The sequence below is a fragment of the Haliotis cracherodii genome, unplaced genomic scaffold (genome assembly GCF_022045235.1).
Source record: "Haliotis cracherodii isolate W230 unplaced genomic scaffold, xgHalCrac1.p SCAF_24, whole genome shotgun sequence".
Taxonomy (NCBI): Eukaryota; Metazoa; Mollusca; class Gastropoda; order Lepetellida; family Haliotidae; genus Haliotis; species Haliotis cracherodii.
In genome coordinates this window covers 8,958,095-8,976,097 of record NW_027266280.1, presented here as the reverse complement: position 1 = coordinate 8,976,097, position 18,003 = coordinate 8,958,095, and the positions used below count along the sequence as shown (strand labels likewise).

At 45.8% G+C, this 18,003-nt stretch overlaps 1 protein-coding gene across 1 annotated transcript in view; it reads left to right on the top strand.

Moving 5' to 3' along the window:
* Positions 1-18,003, top strand: part of LOC139472263 (GAS2-like protein 2) — a 111,719-nt gene that overhangs the window by 86,186 nt on the left and 7,530 nt on the right. The window contains exon 4 of the mRNA XM_071254669.1: positions 2,667-3,099. Within this exon, the coding sequence (XP_071110770.1) occupies positions 2,667-3,099 (433 nt within the window). The remainder of the gene's footprint in view (positions 1-2,666; positions 3,100-18,003) is intronic.

Below are 18,003 nucleotides of genomic sequence, written 5' to 3'. Positions count from 1 at the left end.
AACCGGATCGGGTGGTCAGGCTCGCTGACTTGGTTGATGCATGTCATCGATCCCAATTGCGTAGATCGATGCTCATGATGTCAATCACTGGATTGTCTGGTCCAGACTCGATTATTTACAGACCGCCGTCATATAGCTGGAATATTGCAGAGTGCGGCGTTAAACAACAAAAAAGCCAACCCACAAATACGGCCGCTTTTTTGCCGACATCGTCGGTTAGATTTGACAGATTTTACACTCCCACATCTACAAACCTAAACCCTTGTTTTCGAAGGTCTTAGATAACATTCCAGTAGGCGCCCTGGCTGTTTATATAACTGAATATATGTATCAGTGAGTCATACCTTTGACATAAGCCATACTGCACCACACAAACACGCCACACTCCGATTGTACTTTTATACAGTCAGATCCGTCCTCGCTGATCAGCAATCTCGACCCCCGCTGTCGATGTTGTCAGTATGCGCCGATCAAGCCAGACGGTTGATTTTTCGAACTTCGCCGCGATTTATTTATTCAGAATTGTGAAATACACCAGGTCGTTGGTCTAATATTTGATCAATTCTGCCGAGTCAGGGTGACACTGGCCTCCTTTGACTCCGTAAAGGTGGCAGGCCTTTTTTAAAAAGAAATGTTGACAGTGGTCTTTTGTGATTTGCCGTTTGACCCTGGGTTTTATTCCGAGTTGATTATCTGTAAGCCTGTGTTACAATGTTTTATCATTATCCGAGGCTGGTTTGATAGTGGGCTGACTTGCTGGCGTGTTTACCTAGGCATGTCGTGTTTACCTGGGCATGTCGTGTTCACCTGGACATGTATGTATGCATGTTCTGTCCAGGACATGTAATTATGCCCGTGTTTACCTGAGCAAGTAGCAAATTCTTTGCTTGTCTGGATATGTAGGTATATATGTCTTGTTTACCTGGACATGTGGGTATTGCCGTATTTACCTGGACATGATTGTATTGCTATTTTTACATGAAGATACAGCTATATTTATCTGGAACTGTATGTATAGCTGTATTTACCTGGAACTGTATGTATAGCTATTTTTACCTGGAACAGTATGTATAGATATATTTACCTGGGCATGTAGGTATAGCAATATTTACCTGGGCATTTAGGTATAGCAATATTTACCTGGACATGTAGGTATAGCAATATTTACCTGGGCATGTAGGTATAGCAATATATACCTGGACATTTAGGTATAGCAATATTTACCTGGACATTTAGGTATAGCAATATTTACCTGGACATGTAGGTATAGCAATATTTACCTGGACATGTAGGTATAGATATATTTACCTGGACATGTAGGTATAGCTATATTTACCTGGACATGTAGGTATAGCAATATTTACCTGGACATGTAGGTATAGCAATATTTACCTGGACATGTAGGTATAGCAATATTTACCTGGTCATGTAGGTATAGCAATATTTACCTGGACATGTAGGTATAGCAATATTCACCTGGACATGTAGGTATAGCAATATTTACCTGGACATGTAGGTATAGCAATATTTACCTGGACATGTATGTATAGCAATATTTACCTGGACATGTAGGTATAGCAATATTTACCTGGACATGTAGGTATAGCAATATTTACCTGGACATGTACGTATAGCAATATTTACCTGGACATGTACGTATAGCAATATTTACCTGGACATGTAGGTATAGCAATATTTACCTGGACATGCAGTTTGTCCTGGAAACTAGGGATATTACAATAGGTACAAGGTGATAGAAAACTGTACAATCCAACACTTTGTAATACTGTACAACACATGCACAGTGCAGAACAGTACAGTAAAAAAATTGACAACACTTTTAGTGAAGTACAATACAACGCAATAAAACAACGCAATAAAACAAATGACAATAGAGAACTGTGTGATACATGAGTTTGGGTGAAATGGGGTTTAACGTCGCGTTCAAGATTACTGCACTTATTTTGCGACGTACTTGCACGTGGGTGTGTGTGTGGGTGTGGATGGGTGTAGACCATTGCCATTTTTACAGCGCTAGCCCACCGAGAAACCATACCATAGTTTATCATGGAAATCCCGCTCCGATACAGTATACCGACTCCGAATCGTCCAGTCCATTTTTTATCCCCTTAATGCTGAACGCCAGGCAGGGTAACAACAAGCTTGTACCACATTTAAACGTACTTTGGTATGACGCAGCCGCGGGCCTATGGGCCTGTGCATCTGACACAGCAGACATTCTCTTGTGTCGTTTGCCCTTAAATGTTGAAACAGGGCGATAAAATGAAAGTGTTTGATGTCGTGCATTCCGCAAAAGTAGCCCCCCGTGAAACATTGCAGTCACGGGAACTCAATTGGCAAAATGCTTAAGCTTATTTCAACACAGCTCCAGTAGAACAAAATAATTGAAGTCATTTGTCAATATCAGCGGTATTACGCGAAGCCGGGGATTGGCCTGTTCTTAGTGGCTGTGAATGAAACAAGTAAAGAATTAAACCGATGCCGCCCTTCAACATGCCTGCGACAATGAGATATTCATGCTGAGGAAGGAAAACAAATCCCTCCGAGATAAGCTGCTTATTCTTCGCCCAAAATTACCCTCATCGCATAACACCCTCGCCTTGACATTGATTAAGTAATGACCTTGAGATTCTTTTTCCTTCCAGGTCACCATCGTCCAGGCCCTAGTCAACGCCTAATTCAGGCGCGTCGTGGATCCACTCCGTCTCGAACCACGCCCCCACGGACAACCACCCCTACTCCCGGGGGGACCTCAACGATGAAGTCGCCGCGGAAAATGTCCGTGCCGGGCCCAGTGTCTTCAAAAACTTCCTCCATTTCCGTCATTCGCAGTAAATCCCCTGGTCCGGTGTCCCGGAAGCTTCCTACCCCTCAACAATTGTCTTGTCAATCAAACCAGCATGCTAGTCAACTTGGAAGGAAATCTCCCCTACCCTCCAGACTCAGGAGTCCGTCCCCGGTGTCTCATGGGGGTCGAAAACTTCCCACTCCCAAAACAAGTCAGGGACCGCCGACGCCAAGTCGACGTTCGGCCTCCCCGGGACCAAGACCAAGGGACACTACTCTCTCTGATTCAAGGTAATATGACAGAGTTACTTCCCTTAATATCAGCGCCTCATTACATGACATGAGAAGCGTCGTTAGTTACACTCGTTACACACGTGGGTATTTATGACTTATAGTTCTAAACGAACAAATCCAAGTTCACATATAATTCTTGGCATCGATTATGAACGGTTGGGTAATCAAGTGGTTTAAGCATTAGCTGTTCATGCCGGCAATGCACAAAAGGCAGTGTAAGATCTTACACACCCTCTACAAATATGGGCAACGATTGTTTGCAATTTAGCTCATCACCTCTGTTTCCGAACCAAAATGGGTATTTGTTGGTCACGCTCTGTGGCGTAGCTGATTGCCTGTAATCCTACCCCGATGACGTAAATAGTTGCTCATGTTTTCGGTCTCTGGTTTTTCTGGTCCAGACGAGATTATTTACACGTCGCTATCATGTATAGGTGAACTAATGACCATTGCTGCTATTTTCACGTATCCAACAATTTCAACCCTAATGTGAAGATCCCGGTTAGAATTGGTCTTCAGCAACCCATTCTTGTAAGAGGCGACATACGGGATCGGGTGGTCAGGCTTGCTGCCTTGGTTAATGCATGTCTCTATATCCCAATTGCGTAGATATATAGGAGCATATGGTGTCAATAACTGAATAATCTTGCCCAGACTCTAATATTTGCACTATTGGTCAGGGCGGTTTCAAACAACAAACAAACAAAACAAACAATTCACAGAGGGATTTACGTTAAACTTAAAATCTTGGACTTGGTCTCAGCACGAAAATCGGACATTATTTAACCATCAACTAAGGCAATCGAATAATACACGCGAGTCAAGAGAGGGAGCCATAGGAAACAACATGACAGGCATTTGTAAGTGTTAAAAAAACTCCGTGCCGTGAGACAATCACGTTTAGCTCTGGAATGTGAAACTCGAAACCAGAATTTTAATCAATAGGCCGAGGTAACCGAACGTTCTTCCCGACGTTACCTGAGTGTTTATGCCTCCCGCGACTCCGTATGACGTCACAGTGCCTGACTGGTCATATAGTAACTGAGGGTGGGGAGAGGGGTGTTGATACCAGGCGCGTAACATTTGTCTGACCTGAGTCAACCAAGGTTACTACTGCACATGTGTGGCAGCAAGGATTGACTAGATTCAACCTTTGTCAACCAGCGTTAATCAAGGAGATTTCAGGGCAGTACGCAAAATAAAACACATTAAATGCAACCTTGGTTATAATGATAGCCGCCAGAAGGAGAAATACGAGCCATTGCTATAACATACAACTAGAGAAGTTAACAAGTGTTTCGTTGCTTGACAAAGTTTCCATTGTATCTTTTTCTTTTTATTGCATCTAAAACGACAGGGAAATTAAAACTTCACGTTAAACATCAATCGAGATGCAAAATCATCATCAAAGTTGCATGATTGATTTTAAAGTATTTATATCATCAATCAAAAGTAGAATGTCCCTGACGCATATCAGAATACAAATATGCTTATAATACCTGGTTAATTTTGTTTAGTTAAACTCTTATCTTGATCGAATCAATATATGCAACTAATTGGGTTTAACGATGACGTCACTCGGATGCTGCTAACCAGAGTACCGCACCCCAGGGGTTCAGTAGGTGTGGGCAACTTAGGTTAACCGACGTATGACGTAAATCAGTTAACATGAGCTAATATTGGTCAACCGAGGTTAACTTGGGTTCAATCCGTGAAGATCCGGGGTAGAATAGGTCTTCAGCAACCCATGCTTTTTGTAAGAGGCGACTATGCTTGTCGTAAGAGGCGACTAACGGGATCGGGTGGTCAGGCTCGATGACTTGGTTTATGCATGTCAGTGTCCGAATTGCGTGGATCGATGCTCCTGATGTCAATTACCGATTTGTTTGGTCCAGACTCGATTATTTACAGACCGCCGTCATATATCTGGAATATTGCTGATTGCGACGTTAAACAAACAAACAAACAAACAAACATAACTTTGATCGTCGCCAGAGTCGTCCAGGGTTTTGTAAATGAACGCACGCAGTGTCAAATGGACACTGTTCTATTGTGTAACAGTAATGGCGGTGATTATGGTGGTGGGTAGATGGTAGTTAAAAGTTTGTTCTTCACATCGAGTAGTGGATTCTATACCCCAAATGAAGCCCCTTCTCACTGCCCCACCCCGTTTTCTCCAACGACGTAATATGGCCAGAGGGGCGGTGGGGTGGCCTAGTGGTTAACGTGTTCGCTCGTCACACCAAAGACCTGGGTTCGATTCCCCACATGGGTACAATGTGTGAAGCCCATTTCTGGTGTCCCCCGTCCTGATACTGCGGTAATATTGCGGCGTAAAACAATACTCACTTGCTGATATGGCTAGAACGTTTTTAAATGCGTCGTAAAACCTGATTCATTCACTACGCTTTTATTGTGATACCTGATTGCCCTCTGTTTTGCTTGCTGATTCCTGGTATAGTTTTATCAAATCATTCTCATACTTCAAACCCAATGGTCTGGAACAACGGGTTATAGTCATTGCAGCAGCTCGGTCGGTCTCAGTCGGGTAGCATGAACACAATAACTGTAAATTACAGGCCTCGACGTGGCTGATCAGTTGTATTGCAGGTTAGCGCCATTGTGTTGAGGCCTGCGCTTTGTGGCTCTCAGTCCCAGTTATTGACAATATCGGCCAACATCGGCCAACATCGTGCTTACCTTAGGCGGTACTCCATGAGCTGTATTGAGTGAGTGAATGAGTATAGTTTTACGCCGCTGTTAGTGTTCCATCAGTATCACGTCGAGGAGCTGTATTGAAATAAGCACGAATTGGGATGTGGAGTGTTATTACGTGTATATATATTTACCTAGATATTCAGTCTAGCCATAAGGTTTGTGGATGATAATTACACATAGTTTAATGTTATGGGTATTTTCATTGGTTTATATTGACATATTTTGCTCCATAGTTAAAAGCAATTGATTTAAGAAAATCACACTAAAGATCAGTGTAGGATATGAGACTCACAATTCGGGTTAGTATCCATACAACGACGAGTGTTATATCTGATAGTCGAGAAAAACTGCTCATTTAATGGAACAAAAATCAATCTTATTCTTATTGTCGCCAACGTCAGCACTGACAGAAGCATTGCTAACTCGTCTGTATGTCTTAATGAACAAACAGCGTTTGACAAATCACCAGTGGTTGTGTGTACCATACCCATGTCTAGCATTCTTAAATAATGACATTCTAGTCATATTTCTCGTCTCCATAACCTACCCGATGTCACTTATAACGGAATATGACCTAAATCATTAGGCTTCCAATTGTTGCCTCAGGTTAAACCATACTATGGTATATTCTGTAAACCTCATTAAACAGCCGTCTTGTGCTGTCTAACCGGCTGTTGGGTTGTGAATGCCCTCGCTGTGTTGAGTGTTTGGAGACAGGTCTAAACTCATTTACCGTTGTAGGTAGAATCTCCCCGTGTCACGCCTCAGGTCGGTATTATTGTCAGGGGGCCGGGTGCGCCGTATTCAATATGGCCCCCGCGGTTGCGACGGACTCACACACATTATCAACTCGGTGATTGATTATTTACAAGAGTTATTGGACGCTGAATATCTCCGTGTTTACTTGTTGATATTTACACTCATGTGACAACCCCAAGTTTCACAATGGTCATCGTTGGAGGAGTGGTCAGTTTTTACCTGGCGATCTGGAGTGAGGATTTTTACTTAGGCCTGTGAAGGTATGTGGTTGTGTGTATAGTTTTATAAGGCGCACTCGCTTAGCCTAATGTCGCTCTTCGTGGAAGGTTATTTCGATAGAAGATCGTGTTACTCGGCAATATATGTTTAGACGCACATGTAATATGAGGTACAGTTTGGTTTTGACATAATCTCCACATGCTGTCGTATCAAGTTTCTAACGGGACGCATGTGTTTGAAATGGGTAGTGAGCGTTATATCAAAGGAATTAACATACCCCTTCAGTGCATAATGTGATATTGGCCACGATTAATGGAGGCTAGGGCAGATTCCAAGTAGGACAAGCGTGGGATATATTATATTATCATCCAAAACAGGCTTCCCCAGGATATATCGCTGGATTGAGATCAAGCGATATCTTCTGGTAGATATCGCTACAATGGAATTGCGGCGCAGTGCTTTGCAGACCATTGTGACGTCGCTAATCTCTGCCACTGAATCTGGTAGCAGTACTATTTATCTCCGGACATTGGTTATTACTGTTTACAAACTGAAAGATTGGAAGAATGATCTATAATGTTTGGCAAGTCTAGATTTCTGCAGTATCTGGTAATGGAGAGTCTCTGGGCTCGGTTTTATTAAATGTTTATTAAGATAATTTAAGAACTTTTTTTTTTCCTGTACGATATGTTCAATTCAGAGACTAGTTCTAGCCCATCATATGTCTGTATTCACGCGTGTGTATTATGGATAATATGCCTTAGGCCTATATGTACGTAAATTGCAAAACTATTTTAGTGCCACTTTCCTGCTGCGTGGCAGCACACTTTTCGTTATAATGTCCCCGACACAGTGCACCTGTGTCGCTCTAATGCCATTTACGACAATTCTTGATAATCCTCGGAGCTGATTCACTAAACCGGGTAGAAAGCATCTCTTTCATAGGTTTGCCCTTGCTGGTGTCAGCTATACAGATCACATATCCGTATAACGTTTAATCGTGTGCTCGTATGTGGGAACATCACCTGTTGTCGTGATACAACGCCCCAGTGTATTCAGATGACCCACATGCAGGATTGGGTGACAGTGTTGAGGGTAGCAGGCCTGGAACAGTAGTGTGTTTTTGGTTGATGGGGTGGGGTGTGTGTGTGTGTGTGTGTGGGGTGCGGGTGGGGGTGGGGGGTGGGGATTGTGATGCGTCAGAGTAGTGTTTGTTTGTTTGTTGTTTAACGCCGCACTCAGCAATATTCCAGCTATATAACGGCGGTATGTAAATACTCGAGTCTGACCAGACAATCCAGTGATTGCCATGAGCATCAATCCACGCAATTAGGATAACTTGCATCAACCAAGTCGGCGAGCCTGACCTTCCGGATCCCGTTAGTCGCCTCTTACGTGGGTAGTAGACCCGTGGGGAGTGGGTTGTTGGAGTTGGTTGCGATTGGGGATTGCTGGTGCGCACCCCGGTTTTTTTCGGGGGTGGGGGTTGTGCAGCCAACTGTCAATGTGCACAACGCGTTGTTGTGGCCCCCACTCTGCGCGGACCGTTCAGGGGCGGCGTTAGAGGTGTCACGTGTGGTATAAAGTTGCCGATTCAGGCGTGACAGGATTTATGTATCATGGGTTCGAATCCCAAATTGGACCGATTATGTTCCTTGGTTTGCTGGGTTTTACTGAAATATTATGAAAAGGGGCGTTAAAGTGTTTTATACATTTTTACCTGAAACCCTTGTAATAACATGGAACTACACTGTGGGTCAATATGTGTATCTTTCAGAGATTTGACAAAGTTATGTATCCGTTTGTCAGTGAAATACACTTTACGCTCGTGAAGATCCGGGGTAGAATAGTTCTTCAACAACCCACGCTTGTCGTAAAAGGCAACAATGCTGTTCGCGAGGAGCGTCTAACGGAATCCGGTGGTCAGGCTCCCTGACTTGGTTGATGCATGTCATTGTATACCAATTGTGTGGATCGATGCTCATGATGTCAATCATCGGATTGTCTGGTCCAGACTCGATCATATAGAGACCGCCCTCATATAGCTGGAATATTGCTGAGTGCGGCGTAAAACAACAAACAAATAATACCACTTTAAGCGAGCGGCTGGTACTCTTTATATAAGGCAAAGTGTATAGAGGTGTATTGACTTGGATACATTCCAACAGGCGGGGTGTGTATCGATCTGTTGCATTGTCTTCCGTGTATCTGTCTCATTTGCACGGACGCGTTTTTTCAAAGATCGTTACACAATATCAGGTTCAATATGGGACACATGGTCGATGACACTGTCGACTGCCATTGATGAACCGGGTAGAACCTATCTGCCGTCTGTAGGTGATCTTTTCTGTCGTTATAACTGCATAGTTTGACATGTAGTTAAAGTGAGTGAGTGAGTTGGGTTTAACGCTGCTTTTAACAGTATTCCAGTTATATCGCGACGTGTCAGCTTAATGTCGGAGGAAAGCCTGAAGTGATGCAGGTCTCAGACGTTTACCACTTCGTTGAAACCCACGAGCACGGGTATGGTGCTGACAAACCTAGAAACATAATCATAGGTTTCTGGCGTGCCCAAGGGACGCAACTCTGCACAGCGAATCGCGGCGCCTTAGACGACTGGGCCACCCGTGCCCCCATGCAGTTAAAGAGTTCTCAAGTACTTATTCTATTATTGTTTGAGGCGACTATGTGGGGATTAGAGAACCACAATGTCTTCTGTGAATGGATAGTACGCATGTTTGTTTGTTTGTTTAACGCCGTACACAGCAATATTCCAGCTATATGACGGCGGTCTGTAAAAAATCGAGTCTGGACCAGACACTCCGGGGATTGATATCATGAGCATCGATCAACGCAATTGGGATCGATGACATGCATCAACCAAGTCACCGATCCTGACCGTTAGTCGCCTCTTACGACAAGCATGGTCGCCTTTTACGGCAAGCATGGGTTGCTGAAGATCTATTCTACCCCGGATCTTCACGGGTCTTGTACGCATGTACTCACTAGTAAAGATTGACCCTGCAGTGTGTGTTATTCTTTGGCCACTTCTCCTTCACAGGAGCGTTAACCCTCACTCAGGAAACATTTCCAAGTGTTATACAATATGAGTGAGTGAGTGAGTGAGTTTGATTTTACGCCGCTTTTAGCAATATTACGGCGGGGGACACCAGAAATGAGCTTCACACATTGTACCCATGTCGGGAATCGAACCCGGGTCTTCGGTGTGACGAGCGAACGCTTTAACATCTAGGCTACCCGATCGCCCCTATACTATATGAATGTGTAGGTAAATACCTGTTTATTTACCGACATGTGTCATTTAAAAGTTCATTCTGATATATGTCACTGTGAGAAAGTTAACAATCGCATCACCCCTACTGAGCAACGATGCTAAGTTCGATGTGATTAATTCAAACTCGTACTGAGTACGGGGTAGCACGATGATTCATTCAATGAGAATTAAGTGTATAATACCCCACGCTGCAATTAGGTAGAAATGAGATGGAAAATATAGGGTTTATACACTGTGCATCTATTGTGTGGGGAAACGGACCACGACACACATATCTCACCGAGAGATCAGTTCATCCAATCGAACCCGCCGACCCGCCGCTGTTTGTTGAGAATAGGTGTTAAACAAGGAGAGCATTTGAGTCCTTGACGTTTAACAGTGAAGATGCTCTGTTGAATGCTGGCGTGTCGAAACTGTATCAGTGCTCTCGGACTGTGAACAAAGGATATATTTCCGGGATTTAATTTCGTCGGATGTACCTCATGATCCAAAATGTCTCGGGATCAACGGATAGCAATTTTGTTGCATTTAAGGTTTGAAACCCCATTCTGTCTGTTTGTGTGTAACAATTGACCGTGTTTTTGTCGGGGTTATTTGTATATCACGTTTTCCTCAGTTCGTGTAGATTCGGGTAGCAGTTGGAATAATGCGTTGGGGACGTTTATGAAGTTTAGGATTAATTCAAAGTAACAAAGACAAACGGACAATCTGTATTGATTCAAGCCACAGGCTTGGCTTCTAGCCTGGACATAGTTATACTAACGCTGATGGCGGGGATGGTTCTCTGCATATAAGATGAAGTAACCAATGTGAAAATAATTTACTGGTATGAAGTAATATACAGTATACTACGGTTATAACGAACTCAAAGGGACTACTAATTTTAGTTCGTTATAACCGTAGTTCGTTATAAGTACATATGCAGCATGACTACAGCAAGTAGTCGGGACCAAAAAATAAGTTCGTTATATCCGTCAGTTCGTTATAAGCGTGTTCGTTATAACCGTAGTTTACTGTAGTTGTTAACCATAACTGTGCAAATTTTGTTGGCGAATGTTGATAATAATGTTTTATTTATTGCACTTGTTTATCACTAACCAGGAATACTTCATACAATTGTTGATAAGTTTCTAGTTGTACTTTGTTAGATACAAGACACAAGTCGTATTCATTTAAATACTGATAGTAAACACGATAATATTTGGGTAAATACTGGCTTCCTAGGTGTGTAGACACAAGACACAGATGAATTTCATCTTCTAGTTCCCATTCAGTACAAAAATTACACAATCCAATCTAACTCTATCTAACCTGTATGTACCACGTCAAGTTATGAATGGTATGAAAGTCTATGTTTGGTTAAGGCAACAAACCACCCATCTATTCACATATTCATGTAAGATACCCCTTTCTGTATTTGATGTTGTTATACCGATATAAGAACCAGTATCAATCAGTATGACATTCGTTTCGTCCCAAGCCAATAACTTTGTGACCACTGAATTTAGTTTTCGGATACAATTTACAATGTTCGCATTCCTGACGCTTCGTGTACACATTTCATACACGTCAGAGAAGTCAATTGCCGTCTCTCCGTGACGAAGCAACCCAACCAGTGCTAAAGTCATTTACCCCAAACATGTAATTACGGTGTATGTGGCGGTCGCAGTCCAGAAGATCGCATTTAATCACTCAAAGCCAGGAAGTAGAGAATACAGACCTATTGCATTGAAGATTGATACTGTTTCCAAAACACCAGGTTGATAGCCCAGTGGGTCGTGCGTTCGCTTATCACTCACATTTCCGAGTTCGACTCCTGTAAGATCTATTAAATGTAATGCCTATACTTGGTATGTGCTAATATATAGGTGTAATATTGCTAAAGACGACATAAACCTCCAATCAATGACGTACGCATAAATATATACGAAATGTTTCAGCATGATATTCAATTTTGATATTCCACAAGTTGATCATGAAAAATGTAATAGTCTGTTGCTTCTCCAAATACCCAGATCGTGGCTTTTACTTTGGATGGATAATATATTTTCTTTGTTCAATATATTGGACACTTTGTAGAAAGGTATTTTGGATGCGAAAAGCAAATTTGGTCACCTTAAGCACAATGAAAAAATAACTCATACGTTTTTTTCTCTTAAAGGTAACCCATTTGGGAGCATGATACACATACCTGATACCCGCGTAATTCTGTCAACTTAGTTGGTGAATCAAAATGACATTTTTCGGTTTTACTTTGGCCACGTTATTTGTTTTTACGTTATTGTCAAGCACGGATGTGACAACTGTCTCCCCCCTTGTCAGGCTAATGTACCTGAGTTTTATCACACCTTAACAGCAGAGCTTATCAGTATACGCCGTTCCCTGGCAGGTATGAGGGGGATTTCTCGCCGTTCCCTGGGTAACGCTGACGACTCTCAAACATTGTGTCCATTATCTGCCCCTATCAGTCTCTTGGAGATTGCCCCGACTCCACGACTACACGACAGTTGATTGTCATGAGAAGGTGGGACGCGATTGATAAGGAGCTTACAGCCAGAATAGGAACAGTTATATATAGCACCAATTACTATATTGTTTTGTGTTCGTGAATGTGTTATGATATTGCCTTACATTGGAATGTGTAACCCTTCAAATAATAAACAACGTCCCTTATTTCGTAAATGTTTTCGATCTCTCCGGTCTGGTTTTTGTCCAACGTCACGAAGTGGAAAGAGGATATAGGAATGGGTACCGTCTGTCACGTTTCGTTTCCGGAGCAGAACTAAAAAAACATGAGAGATATCTTAACCAAACTTGGCACATAGAAAGGTCTAATGGTGAACTGGTGCCCTTTGATAGTTTTGGATTTACAAAAAAATGCTTTTCGAATTTCCATGGCAACGACTTTGACTTAGACTTAGAAAATGGCGATATTGGTAGGGGATATGAGTAGTTCATGCTTGTTTTGGTGTGTGAACGTGATAGGGGTTCACATTCCCGGTGAAATATGGTCACCATGCTTCCTCACAACCTCTGTGTAGCAGCTCCTTGTTACCCTGAGTATCTGCCCCTGGATACAAGAGGATGATGTCAGTTGTGCTGGTCGGATGCAAACTAGACATATACTTGAAGTGCTGTCAATAGTTTAAACATTCTCATGTTAATTGGATTACAAGGACGCTATCATAAGACCGTGTTAAGAACTATAGGATTCTCTCTTAAAGGACGATAATGTAGTTCAATGGCTGGAGTGTTTGCCCGTCACGCCTAAGTCACGATTTCTATTCCATGTATCGATGTTATATTTGCGCGAGGGATGAAGGGCAGGGCGAGGGATGCGTGGTAGGGCGACGGATGCAGGGCAGGGCGAGTGATGCGTGGTAGGGCGACGGATGCAGGGCTGGGCGAGGGATGCAGGGCAGGACGAGGGATGCGTGGTAGGGCGACGGATGCAGGGCAGGGCGTGGGATGCAGGGCAGGGCGACGGATGCAGGGCAGGGCGAGTGATGCAGGGCGGGGCGTGGTATGCAGGGTAGGGCGAGTGATGCAGGGCAGGGCGTGGTATGCAGGGTAGGGCGAGTGATGCAGGGCGGGGCGTGGTATGCAGGGTAGGGCGAGTGATGCAGGGCGGGGCGAGTGATGCAGGGCAGGGCGAGTGATGCAGGGCAGGTCGTGGTATGAAGGACAGGGCGAGTGATGCAGGGCGGGGCGAGTGATGCAGGGCAGGGCGTGGTATGCAGGGTAGGGCGAGTGATGCAGGGCAGGGCGTGGTATGAAGGGTAGGGCGTGGTATGCAGGGTAGGGCATGATATGCAGGGTAGGGCATGGTATGCAGGGCAGAGCGTGGTATGCAGGGCAGGGCGTGGTATGCAGGGTAGGGCGTGGTATGAAGGGTAGGGCGTGGTATGCAGGGCAGGGCGTGGTATGCAGGGCAGGGCGGGTGATGCAGGGCAGGGCGTGGTATGCAGGGTAGGGCATGGTATGCAGGGTAGGGCATGGTATGCAGGGCAGGGCGTGGTATGCAGAGCAGGGTGTGGTATGCAGGGTAGGGCGTGGTATGCAGGGCGAGTGATGCAGGGCGGGGCGTGGTATGCAGGGTAGGGCGAGTGATGCAGGGCGGGGCGAGTGATGCAGGGCAGGGCGAGTGATGCAGGGCAGGTCGTGGTATGAAGGACAGGGCGAGTGATGCAGGGCGGGGCGAGTGATGCAGGGCAGGGCGTGGTATGCAGGGTAGGGCGAGTGATGCAGGGCAGGGCGTGGTATGAAGGGTAGGGCGTGGTATGCAGGGTAGGGCATGATATGCAGGGTAGGGCATGGTATGCAGGGCAGAGCGTGGTATGCAGGGCAGGGCGTGGTATGCAGGGTAGGGCGTGGTATGAAGGGTAGGGCGTGGTATGCAGGGCAGGGCGTGGTATGCAGGGCAGGGCGGGTGATGCAGGGCAGGGCGTGGTATGCAGGGTAGGGCATGGTATGCAGGGTAGGGCATGGTATGCAGGGCAGGGCGTGGTATGCAGAGCAGGGTGTGGTATGCAGGGTAGGGCGTGGTATGCAGGGCGAGTGATGCAGGGCGGGGCGTGGTATGCAGGGTAGGGCGAGTGATGCAGGGTAGGGCGTGGTATGCAGGGCGAGGGATGCAGGGCAGGGCGTGGGATGCAGGGTAGGGCGAGGTATGCAGGGCGGGGCGTGGTATGCAGGGTAGGGCGTGGGATGCAGGGTAGGGCGAGGTATGCAGGGCGGGGCGTGGTATGCAGGGCAGGGCGAGGGATGCAGGGTAGAGCGAGGGATGCATGGTAGGGCGAGGTATGCAGGGCGGGGCGTGGTATGCAGGGTAGGGCGTGGGATGCAGGGTAGGGCGTGGGATGCAGGGTAGGGCGTGGGATGCAGGGTAGGGAGAGGGATGCAGGGCAGGGTGAGGGATGCAGGGTAGGGCGTGGGATGCAGGGTAGGGCGTGGGATGCAGGGTAGGGAGAGGGATGCAGGGTAGGGCGTGGGATGCAGGGTAGGGCGTGGGATGCAGGGTAGGGCGTGGGATGCAGGGTAGGGCGAGGGATGCAGGGTAGGGAGAGGGATGCAGGGTAGGGCGTGGGATGCAGGGTAGGGCGTGGGATGCAGGGTAGGGAGAGGGATGCAGGGTAGGGCGTGGGATGCAGGGTAGGGCGTGGGATGCAGGGTAGGGCGAGGGATGCAGGGTAGGGCGAGGGATGCAGGGTAGGGCGTGGGATGCAGGGCAGGGTAGGGCGTGGGATGCAGGGCAGGGTGGGGGATGCAGGGCAGGGTGAGGGATGCAGGGTAGGGTGAGGGATGCAGGGTAGGGCGTGGGATGCAGGGTAGGGCGTGGGATGCAGGGTAGGGCATGGGATGCAGGGTAGGGTAGGTTGTGGGATGCAGGGTAGGGCGTGGGATGCAGGGTAGGGTGTGGGATGCAGGGTAGGGAGAGGGATGCAGGGTAGGGCGTGGGATGCAGGGTAGGGTGTGGGATGCAGGGTAAGGCGTAGGATGCAGGGTAGGGAGAGGGATGCAGGGTAGGGTGTGGGATGCAGGGTAAGGCGGAGGGTCTTTCACTCAGCACAGGGTAGGACGGTTGCCAGATTGACCCATCACGCCATCCCCATCCACAGGGGGTAGTGGTACCTCAGCTGATAGCCATGAAATACTACCATTAGCGGCATTAAAGCTTACTCGATTAATTTCTAATCCAAACCTGCCTGAGGCTTCGAAACATTACAAAACACGTCAGTATGTAAGGTAATGTATACGTGTACTATCAATAGCCTTCTCAGCTCCTAAAATACCTATAATACCCATTATTATTCATAAGCCTCTTCTAATGAGCCTTGTTACCGCTGGCCCCCCGGATCGTGTTAATCACTCCCGACACTGAACACACCTCACTATGTTACACAATGGAAGCTTTGTCTCACAAAACAAGGCAGATAACTCATGTTGACAGGGAAGCTTCAACCCTCCCTCCATTCGTCACCACTCGCCCTTTTCCGTAACGTCGGCTTGTCCCGGAAAGACACGAGTGGTCATGAATGCCTTCCGTTGGCCGAGTTCTCGTTGTGGAATGTTGTAATTGACTCTATGAGAGGTTAAGGTGTGATATGTGTGAATGTCGCGTTCTATTTGATCTCATTTACTGTGCTTTGATTAAAACGTGTTCTTGGACACCACTGTACGTGTGTTTTATACACAGCCGATAGTGCGTGTAGATCTGCTGATAGGAAAGCAATGGGCTTAATTCACAGAGCCCAGTAGATAGCTGGTTTGACATATCGGATTGTGGAGGTGTCGCTCAAAGCTCCCCGTACTTAGTTTATATTCAATTGGATATGATTCACCTTGGTTCTCTCGGGTTTCCGCGGCTGTTTCCGCTATTTATGTAATACCTCTTACGGCAATGGAGAAGTTAAAGTGGACGAATTAATTTACAGCCATGTCCATCCGCGTATCGTTCCCATCGATTTAGAAAACAGTATACTGAATGTTAAATTGAAAAATTGGTAAGCACTTTGATTTGCAGTTAGCAAGGCATGTATAAGCCTTTCGAATTGACAATTCGTCACGATTCGCCCCTTTCCGTATCCTGCAAGAAGACTCGTCCCCCTATCGAATGTTATGTGCGAAAATACGACAAACCAATCAGAATGCGCGTATGATTTCAAGTTCTTCGTCAAAGAATCCCTCAGAATTATTTTTTGATTTTACATATGTCTTGCGTCTAAAAATATACCAAAGACACAGTTAAATGTGTTCAGTCATACTGTATAATTCCTCATGTCCTGATGTGCTTTAAATTGCATCTGAAATATATATAATATATGGGGAAATATGTGTGAACCATTACACAACGAATTGACAATTGTTTTAGGTATGCCCGTTTGCGCTAAGACGGAACCCGGTCACAAAAATGGTCACGAGAGGGGCACGAGTCGCTATTCGGCTTGTCCCGGAATAACACTAGTTGGTCACAAATGCAAATGGACTTCCCTATTTCGGGTGCCGGATACTGCGTCGAGTCAGCACTGTATTATCTTGGTCGCCACCCGACCACCCCGTTAGTCGTCTTTTACGACAAGCATATTCGCCTTATAGGTCAAGCATGGGTTGCTGAAGACCTGTTATACCTCGGATCTTAACTGGTCTTATACCTGCTGTGTTCCTGCGGTGCTATATGTAACAATCGTGGATGGGTCACGTTACCCAGTAGAACATAGATTAAGAAACAACAACCCAATCACCTCAGAAATGTGATGCTGCACCTTGAAGAGGATGCAGACGTTTCATTTTTCTTTCGGGCGGTGGGATAGCCAAGTGGTTAAAGCGTTCGCTCGTCCCGCCTAAGACCCAAGTTTCGATTCCCCACACGGGTACAAATTATGAAGCCCTTTCCTGGTGTCGCCCACCTTGATATTGCTGTAATATTGCTGTAATATTGCTGACAGCGGCGTAAAACCATACTCACTCACTCTCATTTCTATTGAATAGAGAGTCTACCCAGGAAGAGGAAGGTTGGTGGTTCGTCATACCAAAAGAAGTTAAAAGATGGTACTTGTTGTTATCCTGCCTGGATCTCGGCATTAAGGGGATATAACAAGGACTGGTCGGTTCTGAGGCAGTGTAATGTGTCTGAGTGGAGTATTCAGGTTTAAATGCGACATGGTATCTCATTGAGTTAGTACTAAACATACACAGACACACACAGACACACACAGACACACACAGACACACACACGTACGTCGCAATATGAGTGCACCCCCCATTTCCCTCATTTAGTGAGTGAGTTGTTTTACGCCGCTTTTAGCAATACGAAGGCGAGGGACACCAGAAATTGGCTTCACACATTGTATCCATATTGGGAATCGAACCCGGGTCATCGGCGTGACGAGCAAACGCTTTAACCACTAGG